The sequence below is a fragment of the Littorina saxatilis genome, linkage group LG6, assembly GCF_037325665.1.
Source record: "Littorina saxatilis isolate snail1 linkage group LG6, US_GU_Lsax_2.0, whole genome shotgun sequence".
NCBI classification, from domain to species: domain Eukaryota; kingdom Metazoa; phylum Mollusca; class Gastropoda; order Littorinimorpha; family Littorinidae; genus Littorina; species Littorina saxatilis.
This window is the reverse complement of record NC_090250.1, coordinates 49,298,527-49,318,797: the sequence shown is the minus strand read 5'-3', so window position 1 is coordinate 49,318,797 and position 20,271 is coordinate 49,298,527. Positions and strand designations below refer to the sequence as shown.

The following is a 20,271-nucleotide window of genomic DNA, read 5'->3' as shown; positions in this document are numbered from 1 at the left end:
TGGCTCAAGTGTGGAAAACATTTTTCGTGGAAGTTTAGCATGACCATACCTAGTAAATTGTCAGGAAATTGTCAGCTTGTAATAACATTGAAATTTGTTCTTGCATGTCACACTCATTGGTGTCACCTCCATGGCCTTGACCATATGTAAACCTTGTTGCTTCTGGTATATACAAAAGGGATTGTATTAAGTACTTTCCTCAGTTTGCAATTTCAAGACAGCTTATAAAAAATTCAGACTTAAAGCAGTTTCTATTCAAACCAACATTTACTCTATTTCACCTAAACAGTAAACTCTACTCCCTGCAAATCATGCTTAGTACCCTTTCAAGGAGTCTTTCACAAGCACACTGTGGCTGTCCCTACCTTCCGTTTCTCTTGCTCCAGCTTTGCCTTGGTCTCGGCCAGCTCCAGTTCCAGTTTGAGGCGTTTCAGTTCGTCCTCCTTCTGCTGCAGTTCTCGCCGCTTGTCATCTGCACCCTCTGCCTGCGGGGAGCTGGACCAGGCTGGGCTGTTCTCACCTGAACTCGTCGAGGGCGGGGCTTGCTTAGCCTGCAATAAAAACTAAAAACTTCAAACTATGGTCACCCCTGATTACACATACTTCTACAAATACACCAGCACCACATTCATGTAGGTACACAGATGTTCCCTTAACACTTGACCAACAGAAAAACACACAGCCACAACTTTCTTTAGCCACATCAGAAGTGTGGGTCAAAACCGAAGATATACAATATACTGTTCTGCATTCAGACTGACCAACAGAAAAACACACAGCCACAACTTTCTTTAGCCACATCAGAAGTGTGGGTCAAAACCGAAGATATACAGGATACTGTTCTGCATTCAGACTGACCAACAGAAAACCACACAGCCACAACTTTCTTTAGCCACATCAGAAGTGTGGGTCAAAACCGAAGATATACAGGATACTGTTCTGCATTCAGACTGACCAACAGAAATACACACAGCCACAACTTTGTTTCACCACATCAGAAGTAGGGGGAACACCCTCCAGAAAGATTTACATCATTATATTTCTCCACATTCAGACCACCAACAGAAATACACATACCCCCATCTGGGCAGTTACCTGGCTTACTAAGAATTTTGGGTTGACATGGATGCTCCCTTGGTCTGGCGGTTTAGCAGTCACAGGCCAGGCTGGGTCGATTCTCTTCACTCTTACGTCCAGGGCAAAGAGTTTGTTGTTGGGAATAACCTTGCTCCATGTCTGGCGAAGCTTGTACATTGAAGTACGTGTCTTCTCGTCAACCTGTCCAAGTAAGGATAGAAAGTGAATGCACAACTTGGGGATACATGCCAGCTTAAATTTTTTACTTAAAAAAAGTTCTCTTGTGAAATCCAAATCTGGATCCAAAAGCCCCTAGGAATCTTTCAGTTGCTTGTGGAAGCACAATACCAAGCTTCCATCACAAATTTACTTTCATTTATCAATTGGGATCACTGCTTTCTTTGATTTTGTTCTCTGAATATTCATGCCAATTATCAGTTGAATGCTCTTTCATTTTCTACAACAGCTTTAGAACTCAGAGGCAACACCTGCAGAGGAACACACACAGTTTGGGGAAGAGGATATTGATTTGGTTACCACAGCTGTTGGTAGCTGCAGGTGTCGCATTATAAAATCATCTCAGGATTTCTTCACCTTCTTCTTGTGGTCGGCGACAACCTGACCAGACCCCATTAGGGTTGTTTATGGGCAACCAAGAAGACACTTCCTTATGTAAGTTTACGCCAGATTGAAAACAGATAGATTGATATAGTTCCGAGATCAAGAATATTAAAACAAGAAAGGCAGTAGACCCCAATGGGAAATAGCTCTGTCAGTTTTGTGAATTATCTTGGAAACATTGAGGCATGCTTTCCTGTTTGACATGAAAGGCCAATCACCAGCAAGGGGTGTCTATGTGTGGTCCATATTATTTTTGGAATTTGTGCGTTTAGTTTATGGAATGTACTCTGGCGGTGTTTTTGTCTTCTGCTATGGATAGTTTAGTGTTTGCAGTGATTCTCAAGTTTTTCTTCTGTTATGGATAGTTTAGTGTTTGCAGTGATTCTCAAGTATATCACTGGATGATAATGACTACTTCAAGATAACTGGGGTAACAAAGTCCCTCTCCTCAAAGCAAGTTGCTATAAAAGAAACAACCAAACTTGAAATACAGCACTACACAGTTCTTCAATAAAATAATGTATAACCTCAAGCACCACTTGGTTAGACAAGAGCATGTGAAGCAAGCTTCAATCACCCCCTTTCAGATGAAAGCAAGCAGGCTCTCAACAGATATGTCATCCCAACTAAAAGGTGTGAACCAAGGTCTCACTGGTGCATGGTAGATCACAATGATTGTCCATTTTTTTAACAAATAATTAGGAAGGCCTAACCTCATTTTAGTTACTTTTTCTCATTTTCTGTTCATATAGCCTGTGTAAATTTACCTCCATTATTAACACTTGGCTCTATTTAAGATCTTGTTTTTAGCAGTCTAAAATGGGGTGGGGGTGGTTTGCCTATAACAAGACTGCGCAAAGGTACCCCACTTAGTTTAAGACCGCTACAAATCAGGAAATAAAACAGGTACTACAAGGGACGGATTCTCAAAACTTAAAAATAGAGTTTTTACTGTATATCTTGTCTTGTGAATGAAGAAGTTTTTCAAGTTTGTCTTGTGTACAAGTTTTCCAAGGATTACGCAAGTTTTGGAAATCAAATGTTTAAACAAAATTGTTTCAGCCAGGTATTCCTCCAGTGCAGCATGAATGAAGGTACAGGTTTGCTCAAAATGTGTGTGATCACTTATGCAGTTTGGTGAATTTGCTGCACAGAACAGTTTTTCTCTAGGGGACAGGTGTTATTATAGGCTATTCATGTTATTATAACTCCAGCTGCCCAAGGAGCCATTGCATGGACAGAGATATAAGTATTGTGAGGGCAAGTTGCTGCTGTTCACTTGATTTTCAGGTCCCCTAGTTTTGTGCTGTGTAAAGTGTAGGAACCTGACCCCATTGTGCAATTTCATGTTATAAAACTAAATTTCTTTGCTTGGTTATAGCTTTGAAATCAAATGAGCATCGGACCGTGTCTGTGGTGGCGTTATGATCTTCAACTAATGAAACTGATATTGGTCACGGGAGAGATCAACAGTTTTAAACCTTTCCTGGCCAAGTCTGTAATCGAGTGAAGAATGCACCGTAATTTCCACAGCATTAATTAAGCTGGCTTAATTATTGTCCCAGGTGGCTCCGGGTTCACTGTCACACTGAACGTTGATGTAGGCACTGCCCTGGACCTCCATCAAGTTGTAGAGCATAGTAGTCGCAGACCAAGGTCTTCCTTTTGTGGATTTTAGCACTGGTTGATAGCAGATTCATCTATTCGGCCGATTGTCAATCAGGTGGCACAAATTGTCTTGGGACATTATATTTTGCTGAAGTTGCTCCAAAGGAGATGGAAGACTTACTACAGGAAGAATTCCCGATTGCATTCTCAGGTTTTGCACCATGACTGTGCCTTGCATAGTTTGCCTTGCAAACCGAACGTTGCAAATCCATGTCCACCTACAGTAGACTGAAGACCACTGGGCATCCATCTTCAAAACTTTTACAAGACAAAGGCTGGTCATTTTCATTGAACTGTACTTTGCAAGGGGATCCAATTTCCTCCAAACTTGAAGTTGCTTTCAATTAAGTTTTTCCAAATGTCACAAAACAAAATGTTAACAGCTAGCTGTGTCGCTGGAGCTTTATACGTCAAACACATGGAATGTTGTAAATTTGCAAATTCATGGAAGATATTAACCACAGATTTGTAAAGCCCTCCCTTTCACGTATGCTTTCTCGCTAAAAATCCTGTGCATTTGATGATGATTAAAGAACTGTGTTCCTTGCAGTGCGACAACTCTTTCAAAGTACAGCCATTGTAGAATTACCTCAACAAATCATTCTCTTATTATAGTCCATTTCACACTCATGGTAGCGTTAGGTTTTTGAAGGCGCAGCCAGGATAAATAAGACGCCTGTGCTTCTCCTGCTGCAGCAGATTTTTTTTACATAGCCGTCGCCCTTTCTGAAATATTTTTTGACATGGGAACCTTTTATGCAAGTTATCAATCTGGCCCACTATATAATCTCGCATTTCGATGAAAGTGTGTTTTCTGACATGGCTAAAATGTTTCCTTTGCATATGGACCACACTGATGGCTCACCTTCACCTTCTGTGGCTCAAAGTGCAGTGGCTCTTTTCTTTTGAACTTGTCACTTTCAAATGATTTAAAATGCAGCTACTTCATTGCACCAGATTTTTCAGTTGGGCACTTTTCAGTCCGTCAAGTAGCGGTCTACAAAATGCCTTTTTCCCACAATCTTCAGCTGATCTACGCTTGATCTTCATCTGGATTAAATTACATCAGGAACCGATGCCCCTTCAGTCATAGAAGACCGAACAGAAACCTATTAAAAACATCCAAACACCTATTCCACACGTTCAATAGTTACTTTTATTCCAGACTACCAGCTACCTAAAGCAATATGTCGATGACTAAAAAATCTCCAAGAATCGCGAATAAACACATGAACGCAACTAAGTACAAATGTAAGTGTGTCAGTGTTGCGTCTTTTACTTTCGGGGTGGGTGCGTAGGGTTAGGCAAATGTTTATTTTTTAAGGTGCTTCATGAGATGTAGGAGTAAATAAATTTGTTGTTCACTCACACACACACTCAACACTTGCATGCTAGCACATGAACACCTTTCACACAAGTGAGAAAGATACACAGAGAATGTGGTGTGAATTTCAGTAGTAAGTGGTTTGTCATGACGAATGGATGCAGCAGCATTTCATCACTGAATTTGAAATGAATTTGCAAAGGTATGTTGTGGGAAATAACACAATAATTATTCATAGTATCGCTACCTTGGTACTATGAGTGGTGCCTTTTAGAGAGAGAGAGAGAGGAGTAAAACAGCACAGGTGAGAAACAAATCCAGTCAATCAAGCAAATCCACAGCTACATACAAACAAATATCAAGTTTAAATGTCTCATAAATTAAAATAGATTTCAAGTTTGAACTGACTGATGTTTTGGCCGTTTGCATATCAAGCGCTGATGAAACGTTGCAATGTGTGGATTTGCATGAATACAGAGCTACCAATTCTGATGTAGTAATTTGGAATATGAAGTGTAGCAAATGGTGTGGAAGTGTAGCATTGTCTTTAAATTCAAGGATACATCTGTGTTAATGATACATGTATCTCACACAAGAAAATATATTTTGATAATTGTATTTAGACCAGTAAGCAAAAGCAGAAACATGATGTCAATTAAAGAGTGTCTGTAGTGCCCCTTTTTCATTTTTGACCTTTTTGTTCTGACCAAATTTCTGACTGCCTAATTATTATTATTATTATTATTGTGATCATTTTTATGCGCCTAATCTAGATATAGCCCTAGGCGCTTACATATTAATTTCTGCCGTTTGAAATGGAATTTTTTACAGACAGACATTTTTTACACACAATATATAACGCATTCACATCGGCCAGTAAAGCTCAGTAGCCAATTAGGCGAGCATTCACCTTTCACGGCCTTTATTCCAAGTCAAACGGGTATTTGGTGGACATTTTTATCTATGCCTATGCAATTTTGCCAGGAAAGACCCTTTTGTCAATCGTGGGATCTTTAACGTGCACACCCCAATGTAGTGTACACGAAGGGACCTCGGTTTTTCGTCTCATCCGAAAGACTAGCACTTGAACCCACCACCTAGGTTAGGAAAGGGGGGAGAAAATTGCGGCCTGACCCAGGGTCGAACACGCAACCTCTCGCTTCCGAGCGCAAGTGCGTTACCACTCGGCCACCCAGTGAGAAGAACAAACGAGTACTACCATTACCATGACCCACAACTAAGATTGACACTTTTGTTTGCTTGTTATTGTTTGTGAGCATAGTTATGTTTTTGCTTGTTTGTTTGTTTGCTTAACGCCCAGCCGACCACAAAGGGCCATATCAGGGCGGTGCTGCTTTGACATTTAACGTGCGCCACACACAAGACAGAAGTCGCAGCACAGGCTTCATGTCTCACCCAGTCACATTATTCTGACACCGGACCAACCAGTCCTAGCACTAACCCCATAATGCCAGACGCCAGGCGGAGCAGCCACTAGATTGCCAATTTTAAAGTCTTAGGTATGACCCGGCCGGGGTTCGAACCAACGACCTCCCGCCCACTGGGCGGACGCCTTACCACTAGGCCACCGTGTTGCGGTATGTTTTTGCTTGGCACAACAGATATCGATGTCACATTCTATACTGAAAGCGTAACAGTTCGCAGCTCTGTGAATATGAGAGAGAGAGAGAGAGAGAGAGAGAGAGAGAGAGAGAGAGAGAGAGAGAGAGAGAGAGAGAGAGAGAGAGAGAGAGAGAGAGAGAGAGAGAGAGAGAGAGAGAGAGAGAGAGAGAGAGAGAGAGAGAGAGAGAGAGAGAGAGAGAGAGAGAGAGAGAGAGAGAGAGAGAGAGAGAGAGAGAGAGAGAGAGAGAGAGATTCGGATCAATCGCAACAATACATGTATCTGAAACTGCGCATTTTCTCTCTCCAGTAGAGCCACCAATTACTGTACTTAAAAAATCCACAGCATCATGCAACTGTGATTCAATGGTTGAAAAGGCCTGCAGGCCAGCTATTGTTGACAGAGAAACTATGTATGAACCATTATTGGCAAATTTTTGAGCACTAGAACAGAAATTTATGTGTGATAGATAAATACATCACACTCATTATAAAAAAAAAATCCAATGAGACTGCAGTGTAAATACCTATTCAATCAACTGGCGTGTCAAAATACATTCTCAACACCCATTCAATTGACGCAACTACTAAAATTTCAGATCTTTACATTCACAGTGAAGTCGCAACGCATAATTCCAAAACATGCAAACCTAAGCAATCAGGCTACTGGTGCTCAGAGAAACATCTTGATAAACACTAAAAATCATCCTGCATAGATCTCACGATCAAACCCAATTTCTTTAACATGCAATTCAAAAAAGAACACCTACGCCAAACCAAAGAAAACTTCCTCATACGAAGACAAGTCATTCAATAATGATCAAACAGAAAATAGCATTTTTCTCATGAAAGGGGTAAAAACAAAAGACCCTCCATGCAGAAGGTGCTTCATCTCTGAAGAGCCAGGTTTTTTAAGCGCTAGCTCCAAACGGTTGAGAAGACGGATGGTGGCAGTACCTCTTCAAACACTCGACAGAAGATGGAAATGATGTTCTGGATGAAGAGCTGTGGGTACAGGGTGGAGGTTAGGTTCTTAATCATGGAGTCTACCAAATACAACAGAGGCAACTTCTGACCATTTGAAACCTGTGAACAGAAAGCAGAGCATCTTATGTAAAACAGCAACTGACGATTCCAGTGCTCCTGCAGCAAGCCATAGCCCATTTCAACCAGAGACCTGAAACACAGAAATATATCATAATTCTTCGCTCATTTCCAATAAGTAAAGTGCTTCCAACCAGAATTAAAACAATTTAGCTCAAAGGCACAGTCCTTCCCGTACAAACCATTTGACTCACCATCTCAGATCTGGTCAGGCCATAGAATAAGACCATCCCTCCAATTGGACACCCATACGTGAGCTCTCTATGCAGAGCGGAATTTTTGTGTGATGAATTACATTCTTAACAGACAACAGAATCTATGCGAAAAATGAATTCATCATAACATTACCACTCAGCATAGAATTAGAAAGCAGTCGAGATATTGACTTTTGGTAAGTGTACAAGTGGAGGGACGTTCTTATCCCATGTAAATGCCTGGCCAGATCCGAGATGAACCAAAGCATTTACACAGGCTTGTGTCGTTTAACAACAGGAAGAAAGAAGGAGAAAAAAATCCAGGTACATTAACAGTCACATGGATTAAGTTGTTGAACCAGCCACAGCAGAAAACATCACCTCTGCCTTACCATCGCTCACTGTCCTCGGCTCCGCACTGCAAGCCAAGGTTTCTGTCATCAATCATTGCAATAGCACCTTTCAGTTTCCTTTACAGGCGCAACAGGGTGATGTTACCGCTCGTATCGTTGCTGCTCTTACAACCATGATTTCATGTGAAGAATGCCGGTTTCACCAAACTTGTGTGTAAGTCTTGTAAAGGTTTGAATGCAGGCTTGGTTAAATGTAAAATGATTGATATGAAAAATGTGTACTCGAGTGCTTTGATTTGCTGTGATTGCAAGCCAAAACACTGGCAGAGTAAGTTGTGTCTGTAAATGTCTCGAGTTTACAAAACTGTGCACTGCAAATTTCTTTAAATAAAAAATAAATAAAAAGGAAAAAAATTACACACAGGATTTGCTGTAAATGTTTTCACATATGCAGTGTATTCTAAAAAAAATTGTGAGTGTGATGCCTTGACTAAAGAAGTCTTTACAAATAAAGAAACACTGAGTATGACAAGTGTTGTTTCAAAAAAAAAAAAAAAAGTCACAGCAACCTTACTGGAAAGTCACTAGAATGGAGAGAGAGAGAGAGAGAGAGAGAGAGAGAGAGAGAGAGAGAGAGAGAGAGAGAGAGAGAGAGAGAGAGAGAGAGAGAGAGAGAGAGAGAGAGAGAGAGAGAGAGAGGAAAGTGAGGGACGGGGATGGTAAGAAACAACAATTGTCATACTCAAAGCTTTATTTTATTTTGTTTTGTAAAGTGTACAGAGTGAATGGCTGAGTTTTTGAGCAAACAAATGAATGTGTGCAAATTATGAAAACCAAACAGAAAATGATAGATGCGTAGGTAAATGGACAGGTTAATTGTCGGAAGTGGCTTGTACAAGTTGTAGTATACATCTCCAGTTCTGCTGCATTTTTACTATCGGCACGATGATTCCTGTTTTCTTCTTCTTCTCTTTATCATGTGCCATTTCCGCGGAAGTGCATTAATGTAACTAGTCTTCTCGTACAATTTCTGCCTCACAGGCACTTTCGTGTTTTCATATTTGATCAAAGGATTTCTTCATCCAGTCACAATAAAAATACCAATGAGATCAAACGAAATGACAAGTAATGTGAGTACGAAAACAGCGACAACACACAACTCCTCTGCAATTTCAAGCAGGAAAACATAAAAAAAGCGACTGATCTGCGCTTAAAAATAATCCTTTACTTTTTAAATGCGGGCCACAACACGTCAAATTATGTGTGAGCAGGCTATATTTAAAACAGACTGAGACAAGGCAGAGAGATTACTGATATGCATGCATGATATACTGTCTGTATGGTTGTGTGAAACTGACAAGATATTGAGTAGTGTCCAGATGACGAGATGTCAAGTTTTAAATTGTGGTGTGAATTTCTGTTACAAAAACAACACACAACACACAAAACAAACATCAATTATTCAACAATATCATACAAATTGTAAACAAAGCACAAAGGTACTTTGAGTGTTTTTATTACAGAATCAGCTGAAAAGTAATCAACATGATCAAATCATTCAGGCCATTTAAGATTTTTATTTTAACCATTATCAACCTTCACCCTTCCTGGTCTAGTAAATTCTCCCACAATGCATTATTTACACACCACCTGCTCGGAAGTATCGGGTCGGGAATTTCGCGCATTACAACATGCCCTGTCCTCGCCACACATTATACAGACAACGCATCACTCATAATGCATCTTTGTTTGAATTATTTGAACTAAAAAAAACTCTGTATCATTAGAATTTATTATTCAAAGCCACGAAGCCCGGTTAAAATTTGATAACACGATTACGAGCGCGGGTTTCCCGTCTGGCGATCTACCGTATGCTAATCCACCCCCCAAAAGAATGTCCTTCCGATCCTGTTAGGTATAAAACAATAATAAAAAGTAGATAGACACACGGAGACGAAATCGTAATAAAAACCTTCTCAATCTGATCATCAATGACTTGCACGATCTGGGGCGCCATCTGCTCGCTTTCCTCAGCCAGCATCGTCAACATGTTGATCAACGGTTTGCTGTTGAAGGTCAGATCCGCAAGCGCAGCTCTGTAGCTTTCCACGGCGTCACTCATGATGACTCTGTGACAACAGTCTTTCACACTTTCGGAAGAAATATAAGGTCAATTCATGTTACCAATAAAACCATGTTTAGAGGGTCGGTTTCAGCATCAGGATTCTTGTCTTCGTCGATCCTTCTTGGCAAATGGCGTCGTAATAGTCACATGGTTTAACATCCGGGAATGTTCGTTTCCAACAATCTCATTCATTGGTTACTTTTGTGAAACAGGCATAATGACGTCACTTTGTGTTCTATTTCCGGAAGAGCCATGTTGTCAATATTTCCAGCGACTGCCACTTGAAAGACTGAAGATTGAATGATGTTTAATCAGAGCACCAGTCTTGCTATGCACGTTTCTGTACTTTGATACAGCTTTCGTCCTTTTACTGGTAATACGTGGGACGCTTGACTTTGCACTGAATAGACTGCATCGATGCCTAACAAAACTTTTCTCTTGATCAGTAGACTATATTTTGCAGCACTTTCATTGTCAAATCAGGAGGGTGTAGATCTGTCACATGATGCTTAAATTTTGTAAATTTTTTATGTGTATTTAATCGTTCCATAGTGACTAAGGTTTTCTCTTCATCGGTTCATTCGAATTTTGTTTTAAAAGATATGTTACTCAAAGAGTCTGTGCATGCCAAACAAGTGGGTGCTTTTCAGGGAGGCATTTTCTGTGGTGCCTCGAATGGTAACAAAACAAAATACAAGGGATCTGCATGTTTGTACTTTCTGCTCAAATTTAACAGCAAGTACTACTCTTCAGCAACTTCTCTAGATTATTTTGTCTTTTTTGTATAGTTTACATATAGTAGCACTATTATAATTATAGCAATGTACGTAGTCCAGCATCTCCACAGTTGTCTGATGTATACATGTATGTATGCCATTTAATTTCAGGACGTTTACTGGAGAGCTTATCTGAGGTCGCTGAAGCTAACGCGGGAAGGTTGAAGTCAGGTGTATGGAGGACTACAAATACCTGTTCAAGGTGGTGCTCATCGGAAATGCAGGTGTCGGCAAAACCTGCCTCGTTAGCAGGTACACAAAGGTGAGAACATGATGCCTGCAGGTGCACTAGAAATGTGTATAGCTCTCCAAAGGCAAAGGGTGTGTGCCTGGATTTGTGTGTGTGTGCACGCACTTGCCCTCATGAATGAATTGTGCATTAGAATACTACATGTAGTATTCAGCCAAGTATGTTTGTCCATACCAATCAAATCCCCAATTTTAAAACCACACAGTCACAGAAATTCTTGAAAAAGTCAGTTTCAGAATTATAAGGTAGGGAGTCCCAGAATATACCAAGACTTAAAAACAGAAAATCAGAGGAAGGGTACATATAATATTAATAATAATATAGGTGATGCTTACCTCTTGAGCCTTCAGTGCTGTAACTTTGTAAGTTGTAAGCAGGGAATTTCGCCCGTGTTGCAAAATGCAAAGAAGTCTAAGGGCACATACATTTAAATCTATACACAAAGAGACAAAAGCATTACAACTTTTGATAATTATTGACGTTGAACAGAAGCACTTTTTTTTGTTTTAATGAATAATACTAATAGCAATAGGTTTTCTTGATGTTGTCAACCTTGCAGTTAACTCTGTGATTTATTTTAAAACTCCAGTTTCAGGGTTCAGCCTGGGATAAAAATGGCATGGGTCATTTGATTCCCTTAACATAACCGAAGGCACAGCTTGAAATTGTTTGTCCAAAGAACCTAAAGGGTGCAGTCTGGTGCATTCTGAGCTTAGAATTTGTCACAGTATTGTGTTAGTATTGTTACGAAAGTATGCATGAGCGTGTGTCACTGTGTGTATTAATAATAACAATATGTACTGATATCAATTATCACACACAAGGCGGACAAAAACTTCTCACTGCGCACAGCGTGGGGCAGTTATTAGTAATCTTGACTTTCGTCCCTTGACGCGCTGAAGGTAATTCTTTGGGGTAATTTTCAGATGTTATGTGCCAATGACGTTCGTAAAATATGTTTGCAAACTGAACCCTGCTGTATTACTTGGATCTACGAATGACGCTGTGTGTATGTGTGTGTGTTCCAGGGTTTCTTTCCTCCCGGCCAGATGGCCACCATAGGCGTGGACTTCATGATAAAAACCGTGGAGATTGATGGAGACAAAGTGAAGGTAAGCTCACACAAGCTATGTCAAAGGAAAAATTGAAATACAACTAACACATTACAAAATGATGTCATCTGATAAATCATTTGTGTCTGATCGCAGAACATTTTTTGTTTTGATAATCCGGTAAGAACTTTAGATATACATGTATGATGATTTGAAGACGGAAACTGTGGACTGATTTTGGCTCAGCTTTACCTAGCCCCCTAAGTAGAGTTTAAAGGAACCCCACGGTTGCTGTGTTTTGACAATGTTTGTAGGTATTCAGTTATAGGAAGAGCCACAAGTAAGCTATAACAACCAAATTTGGAATTCTGAAGGATTTTGAGGTGACGCATTTTTCCCAAAGTTCTACGAGGTACGCGTCGATTGCTAATTAGCATACATTAAAAAAATTAACAATCTTTTTCGTTGAAATCCAGTTTTGGGAACCCATATAACTTCGCTGTATTTGGTATGCTTGATTATCTAAAATACGATCAGTACGTTCGGTGGAAAAAAATATGCTGAGAAATATTTCAAGACTACTTTTTTTCACAAGCACATCCCGCAGCCTAAAAGTCTGAATGTACCTCCATTTTAAGACTACATCTCTTTTGAGACCTAATTTTCTCAGATGTAGAGAGGTTTTAACAAGAGGGCTCACAGGACTTACTGTTCACCCTTTTAGGGTAGAGGGAGCGCCCGGGTTAGGGGAGCAGGAAATAGGGGGAGGTCGGGGACCTAAATATCATCAACCGAGCATTTGCTATCTGTGTGTTCTTTGATGATTGTACAAATGTGATTGTGTCAAACCTGCTATTTGACAATGACAGTTTTTCAACATCATGACAAAAGTTGGATTTATTACTGGGGTTTTGCTTGACTGGTTACTCAACTTACTGTGAACTTGGCCAGAATTGTAAAAAGAATTGTTTACGGGAGCTAGTCTTCTTACTTTGTAGGAAATACTTTTTTTAAGGACACCTTGAGCAAAAACTAACTCAGAGCCTACTACGCAGGGGAAGCATACAGTGCACACACACACACACAGTGGTTAGACATGCTGACACATGCACAGACAGTGGTTAGACATGCTGACACATGCACAGACAGTGGTTAGACATGCTGACACATGCACAGACAGTGGTTAGACATGCTGACACATGCACAGACAGTGGTTAGACATGCTGACACACACACACAGTGGTTAGACATGCTGACACACACACACAGTGGTTAGACATGCTGACACACACACACTCACAGTGGTTAGACATGCTGACACATGCACAGACAGTGGTTAGACATGCTGACACACACAGTGGTTAGACATGCTGACACACACACACACACACACACACACACACACACAGTGGTTAGACATGCTGACACACACACACACACAGTGGTTAGACATGCTGATACACACACACACAGTGGTTAGACATGCTGACACACACACACAGTGGTTAGACATGCTGACACACTCACACACAGTGGTTAGACATGCTGACACATGCACAGACAGTGGTTAGACATGCTGACACACACACACACAGTGGTTAGACATGCTGACACACACACAGTGGTAAGACATGCTGACACACACACACACAGTGGTTAGACATGCTGACACACACACACACACAGTGGTTAGACATGCTGACACACACACAGTGGTTAGACATGCTGACACACACACACACACAGTGGTTAGACATGCTGACACACACACACACACACAGTGGTTAGACATGCTGACACACACACACACAGTGGTTAGACATGCTGACACACACACACACAGTGGTTAGACATGCTGACACACACACACAGTGGTTAGACATGCTGACACACACACACACACAGTGGTAAGACATGCTGACACACACACACACAGTGGTTATACATGCTGACACACACACACACAGTGGTAAGACATGCTGACACACACACACACAGTGGTTAGACATGCTGACACACACACACACAGTGGTTAGACATGCTGACACACACACACACAGTGGTTAGACATGCTGACACACACACACACAGTGGTTAGACATGCTGACACACACACAGTGGTTAGACATGCTGACACATGCACAGACAGTGGTTAGACATGCTGACACATGCACAGACAGTGGTTAGACATGCTGACACATGCACAGACAAAGACGGACAAACGTGCAGAGAGTGACACAAATACAGGCACACTCACATACAGCAATTACCATGTATACTCACAGAGGCCCGGATCAATACGAGTCCTTGATGCAGTTGATCATTGGTCCAAGGGAGATAATAACTCTTTAGTTTGTTTCTTGTCGTGATAACCTGATTCAGCATCAATCTTATTCTTATTATAATCGCTCGCCAAAGCCCAGTGCCTAACCACCAAGCTAGCGAGACACTCAGTTCTAAGTGTTTTGAACTTTTATGCAGTGTTTCGTCTTCTGCGTTCGTGGGCTGAAACTCCCACGTACACTCGTGTTTTTTGCACGGGTGGAATTTTACGTGTATGACCGTTTTTTACCCCGCCATTTAGGCAGCCATACGCCATTTTTGGAGGAAGCATGCTGGGTATTTTCGTGTTTCTATAATCCACCAAACTCTGACATGGATTACAGGATCTTTTTCGTGCGCACTTGGTCTTGTGCTTGCGTGTACACACGGGGGTGTTTGGACACCGAGGAGAGTCTGCACACAAAGTTTACTGTGTGTGTGTGTGTGTGTGTGTGTGTGTGTGTGGGTGTGTGTGTGGACATGTGTGTGTGTGTGTGTGTGTGTGCATCATAATTGTTGTGTATACTGAGAGTTCGTTCCTGTAAGAGCCTCTGGATTTTTGTAACATTTATGTTTTGTTTTTGGTTTTTGTTGTAAAGTGTTTATGATTGTGTTCTATTCCGTCAACGGCGTCATTCTGGTAATGATGTTGTTATTGCTTTTGTAAAGCGCTTTGTGTGTTCGAAAGCGCTATAGAAATCACCATTATTATTATTATTTTAAAGTTGACTCTGAGAAATAAATCTCTCGCCGAACGTGGGGACGAACTCACGCTGACAGCGGCTAACTGGATACAAATCCAGCGCGCTACCGACTGAGCTACATCCCCGCCCATGCAGTGTTTAAGGCATGAAGCTTTCTCTCTGAAAAAAAGAATTATGGATACATTTACCTTAGAACAAAACGTTGTGTTGTTGGTTAATGATTTTTAGTGAATAATGCTTGTGTTCAACTTTTGCTGATTTATATGTATATCAGAGATATATATATGTACACATATCAGCTTCATCAGTTTATCACCATCCTTTTCAAGATTTGTGTCCTGTTCCAAACTGCATCCTTATAAACACGGAAAACAAGGCTTATAGTACTGAGGGATGATGAAACAATTGCTTGTTCATACATGTCACAATGAATTGTGTGTGTGTCGCTCTTTCTGTTACCAGCTTCAGATCTGGGATACAGCGGGGCAGGAGAGGTTTCGTTCCATCACTCAAAGCTACTACCGCTCGGCCAACGCCCTCATCCTGGTCTATGACGTCTGCTCCCAGCAGTCGTACGAAAGTTTGCCGCACTGGGTGCATGAGATAGAACTGTACGCTGGAACCAAAGTTCTAGCCTTTCTCGTGGGTGAGTGTTGTATTGTACCAGGATAAGCGCTAGCTTATAAAGAAAAACGCAAAAGGCATATATATGCAACAACAAGGGAAAAAATTGTCACAGAGCTATATTTCTGTGCACTGACTTTCGCATGCCAGAAGAGCCTTTGCTGAAAAAGTTTTTTTTCCTGATTACCTGAGATGCAGTTAATCACAGAAACTGAAACTGAAATCCAAATGCATGTATTTTTCCATGCAGGATTAGTCGTGACGGGCGCAGTGGCGTGGTGGTAAGACGTCGGCCTCCTAATCGGGAGGTCGTGAGTTCGAATCCCGGTCGCTGCCGCCTGGTGGGTTAAGGGTGGAGATTTTGCATTGGAGGAGACCATCCTTCCCCCTGGGCACATGTAGAAATTCCACAGCTTTGCATTACCATGCAGAATGAAATTTAAGTGCGGAATATATTTCGTTGCCGAATATGTATATATGTATGCAGACGGGCGCAATGGCTTGGTGGTAAGACGCCGGCCTCCAAAGCGGAAGGTCGTGGGTTCAAATCCCGGCCGCGCCCGGTGGGTTAAGGTGGAGATTTTTCCGATCTCCCAGGTCAATAACTTATGTGCAGACTTGCTAGTGCCTTATCCACATTAGGTCATGTCTGTCATTATCTTCTTTTAAAAGACAGCTCCGAAAGCACCTCTCCAACGACTAAGTCGGTGTACAATTTGTGCGAGTGTGTGTGAGGGTGTGTAAAACTAGAGAAATTGTATAATATGCTTCCACAAGCACACTAATGTTTGTTATACTTTTACCTGCATGATTGTGTTTTATTTGATTTCTTTTTTTATTCTTCATACTTGTTCTTCGTTTCATGTGTGTATTATAGTAGGGACTAGCTGTAAGAAACCGGCACGGTTGGCCTAGTGGTAAAGCGTCCGCCCCGTGATCGGGAGGTCGTGGGTTCGAACCCCGGCCGGGTCATACCTAAGACTTTAAAATTGGCAATCTAGTGGCTGCTCCGTCTGGCGTCTGGCATTATGGGGTTAGTGCTAGGACTGGTTGGTCCGGTGTCAGAATAATGTGACTGGGTGAGACATGAAGCCTGTGCTGCGACTTCTGTCTTGTGTGTGGCGCACGTTATATGTCAAAGCAGCACCGCCCTGATATGGCCCTTTGTGGTCGGCTGGGCGTTAAGCAAACAAACAAACAAACAAGCAAAAACATAACTATGCTCACAAACAATAACAAGCAAACAAAAGTGTCAATCTTAGTTGTGGGTCATGGTAGTGGTAGTACTCGTTTGTTCTTCTCACTGGTTTATCTTGTGAGATTGTTGTGTGTCAAACGCATTTGACCTGTAAATATTCATCACGCCAGGTGTGTTACTCTGATTGGCTGACCCAAGTCACGAGAATTCTTTGACTGACAGGCATAATCAGCTAGGAGCGCTAAAGTTCCATTGCGGCTGTTCCGTCTAATTCGCGGGGTCGCTTCGAAATATCTTTTGGTCGATTTAAACGGTAATAAAACCGTTATTTCTAATATGCTGACTGTTAGCAAATGATAACAGACATGTCTCACAAACGATATCAGCATTCGTCTAAAAGGCTCATGCTTGATATCTTTTTTCTCGACATGTCTTGCAGGGTTCCACACAACCCCAAAAGTCAAGGGTATTCATACCCTTTCAGGAAAAAAGTAAAGGGTTTTTATACCCCTTCCAGATTTTTCACAGGGTATGAGTGACAATCGGTGTATCTGTTACAGTAAATTCATCAAACCAGTAAATTTGTAAATTTACTGAAATTTTCAGTAAATTTGTAAATTTCCTGGGTGTCAAACTCAGTAAATTTGTAAATTTCCTGAATTTTTCAGTAAATTGGTAAATTTACGGAGTGAATTTACAAATTGACTGGTTTGATGAATTTACTGTAACATATCCATGAAATGTCATTTTTTTCCCAGAGCGTTTTGCGAGGCATTTTTTTGAGCAGGCGACAGCACCGGATAGGCTAAAGCGAACAGTGCCATCGAGATGATCAGTTTAAAGATATCTCGCAGTTTGAGGACAAGGGAGGCAACCTCTGCTTTACGGCGTGTCAGTGTCGACAGAGGAGTGGCACGTATACCTTTAATTGATGTGGAACCCTGGTCTTATCATTTGCTAACAGTCAGCATATTAGAAATAACTCATATTATCATTAGATTCAGGTTGTGATTTCTTGGTATTCAACATTTTCTTTGTAATGTTTTCTTTGGAACTTGTTTTTTTCATGACACTGTATTGACTTTTAAAAAAAAGAAAATAATTAAAAGTTAACCAAGCATATCTTCGGGCATTTAGTCAAAAGTTATGATAGGCTTTCTTTATCTCAATTTCAGGAAACAAAATAGACCAAACAGACAAGCGTGAGATTCCAACCCACATCGGGAAAGAGTTTGCAGAACGCTATGAGATGAGGTTTTTAGAAACGTCGGCCAAAGAAGCGGACAACGTAGAGAAACTCTTCACTTCCATCGCCTACCAGCTCACCGCTCAGGCCAGAGACCTCGAGTTGCGTCCAGAGCAGCAGGGAACAGTGATCACCGGTGGATCCACCCCAATCGCTAGTGCGCCGAGCTGCTGCAAGCTTTGATTTTGAGTCTGTACAGACTGTGTGCATCCAGAGCAGCAGGAAACAGTGATCACCGGTGGATCCACCCCAATCACTAGTGCGCCCAGCTGCTGAAAGCTTTGATCTTGTGTCTGTACAGTTTGTGTAGACACTGGGACAAGGGTAGTGATCCAGCTCTTCAACAGAATATTGACCTGAGTGATTTTGTATGTGTGTATATACTTTCTTGTGCAGTATGAAAAAATGGAAGTTGAATGGACAAAATCATGAAGTAGGTAAATTTCTGGTACATGAGAGCTGTTTCAAGTTGCTGATTTTGTGATTTGCATGCTGTTCTGCCCTTTTTACATCGTGAAACAGATGATAATGAAGACGCTCAGTATTCAGATTTATGCAGATACCACACAGTGCTTGTGATTCTAAAAGATTGGAATGCAGGGAGACCAAGATAGTAAGCACGCGTTAAAGATACATTTCTTCCAATGCAACCATGTTGTAATTCAGCGTAGATCTATCCTGGCCTTTACCCTGGAGATTTGAAACTTTACACATTGCTAGAGAACTCTCATGAACTCCCCACATGACCCAAGATTGGTTGACTCTTGTCTAGTTTAAAGGTTCGAGCGGGGTCAAGTTTGGGTCAAGAAAAAAAATATCATTTTCTTGAATAATTTTGAAGCCAAAGCTTTGAAATCTTACATACTTTCAAGGTTTGAGGACCTCTGGATGTGAGGCAAATCTGGTGGACTCTCGTTAAATTTCAAGGTTACAGCAGTCTAGTTCAAATTTTTAAAAAATTGTATGATCATTTTCTTCAACATTTATGGAACCAGAGCTTTGAAACTTCACACACTTCGGGAGGTGCATGACCTCCATACATGACCCAAGCCTGGTGGTCCATAGTCAACATTCAGGAGTTTGGGTAAAATAACTTGACAATTATCAGATTATTTGTTTCTGATTCATGTTACGTATGATAAAGGCGTATGAGCATTTGCTCTTGTTGGCATGTATTCAATTAGAAGGATGCTCTCATTTCATGTAAAAACCAGGACGGATCTATGATGATGTACAGTGTGATTTGCACGGGAAGGAAAGTATCTTTAAAGGTTTTGATGGTTGATCAGAAAGAGATGTTTGCGAATAAGTCCAGATTTCGTTGACTTTTGTCTTTATTTTTTTGTTCCGCCTAATTTTTACAGGGTAATGTTTCTTTGTTAATTTCAATCAAAACGCAAAATCACAAAAATGCATTGTTTGTGATTATCTCTCTAGATTTTGTCAACTTTCATCTTTATCTTGTTGTTGCATCTTATTTTTACAAGGTAATGATTCTTGGTTTATTTCAATCAAAACACAAAATCGTAAAATTGGCATTGTGTGTTATTTATGATGTATATGCCATTGAAAGAGTAAAATCCAGGGTTAGCAATATTTACTCTGTAATACTCAGTAACAGTTGTTTTTATGGTGAGGATTTTATTACTCGTTTTACCAAAGGCTAATAATCAAAGACCTTTTTATTTAACCACCGAAACTCCACATTGCTCTGGAAGCTCAGGCTGAAATAATCTGTATGGGAGCGTGATCCTTTGTGAACTTTTGTCGTTTAAGACCAATTTTTTATTTTTTTAAACTTTGGCACAGCCAATGCATGCACTACTAGTTTTCAACCCAGATTTATTATGCTGCATGTATACTGAAAGGCATAAATTCTGCAAATAGTGCATTGAACGATTTTGCTCTCAAACGAAAATCAGATTGAACCTGTAATTTGTAGTTGACATCTTGAGTGTTGGAGCAAATGTTTCACGCTGTCAGCGTGCGCTTTGCAGTATTGCTGATCCAGCC

The 20,271-nt window shown here is 40.9% G+C and overlaps 2 protein-coding genes across 2 annotated transcripts in view; one reads left to right on the top strand and one right to left on the bottom strand.

Annotated features, from left to right (window-relative positions):
• LOC138968037 (uncharacterized) overlaps positions 1-10,252 on the bottom strand; it is a 31,438-nt gene extending 21,186 nt beyond the window's left edge. The window contains exons 1-4 of the mRNA XM_070340599.1: positions 9,934-10,252; positions 7,268-7,396; positions 1,105-1,278; positions 366-545 (exon numbers count right to left, since the gene is read on the bottom strand). Coding sequence (XP_070196700.1) covers positions 366-545; positions 1,105-1,278; positions 7,268-7,396; positions 9,934-10,083 — 633 coding nt within the window. The 5' untranslated portion in view covers positions 10,084-10,252. The remainder of the gene's footprint in view (positions 1-365; positions 546-1,104; positions 1,279-7,267; positions 7,397-9,933) is intronic.
• A 56-nt stretch (positions 10,253-10,308) lies between these two features.
• Positions 10,309-20,054, top strand: LOC138969431 (ras-related protein Rab-30-like). Its single transcript, XM_070342222.1, has 5 exons — positions 10,309-10,459; positions 10,974-11,124; positions 12,141-12,224; positions 15,653-15,836; positions 18,188-20,054. The coding sequence occupies exons 2-5, from the start codon at positions 11,038-11,040 to the stop codon at positions 18,439-18,441; spliced, it is 609 nt and encodes a 202-aa protein (XP_070198323.1). The 5' UTR covers positions 10,309-10,459; positions 10,974-11,037; the 3' UTR covers positions 18,442-20,054.
• Positions 20,055-20,271: the final 217 nt, after the last annotated feature.

What these genes read in the sequence shown, in the direction of transcription:
- LOC138969431 (XM_070342222.1), top strand. Translation starts at nt 11,038, where the DNA reads ATGGAGGACTACAAATACCTGTTCAAGGTGGTGCTCATCGGAAATGCA. An exon ending in TCGTTAGCAGGTACACAAAG is followed by an intron (nt 11,125 to 12,140) that starts GTGAGAACATGA and finishes TGTGTGTTCCAG; the next exon opens with GGTTTCTTTCCTCCCGGCCA. An exon ending in TTGATGGAGACAAAGTGAAG is followed by an intron (nt 12,225 to 15,652) that starts GTAAGCTCACAC and finishes TTCTGTTACCAG; the next exon opens with CTTCAGATCTGGGATACAGC.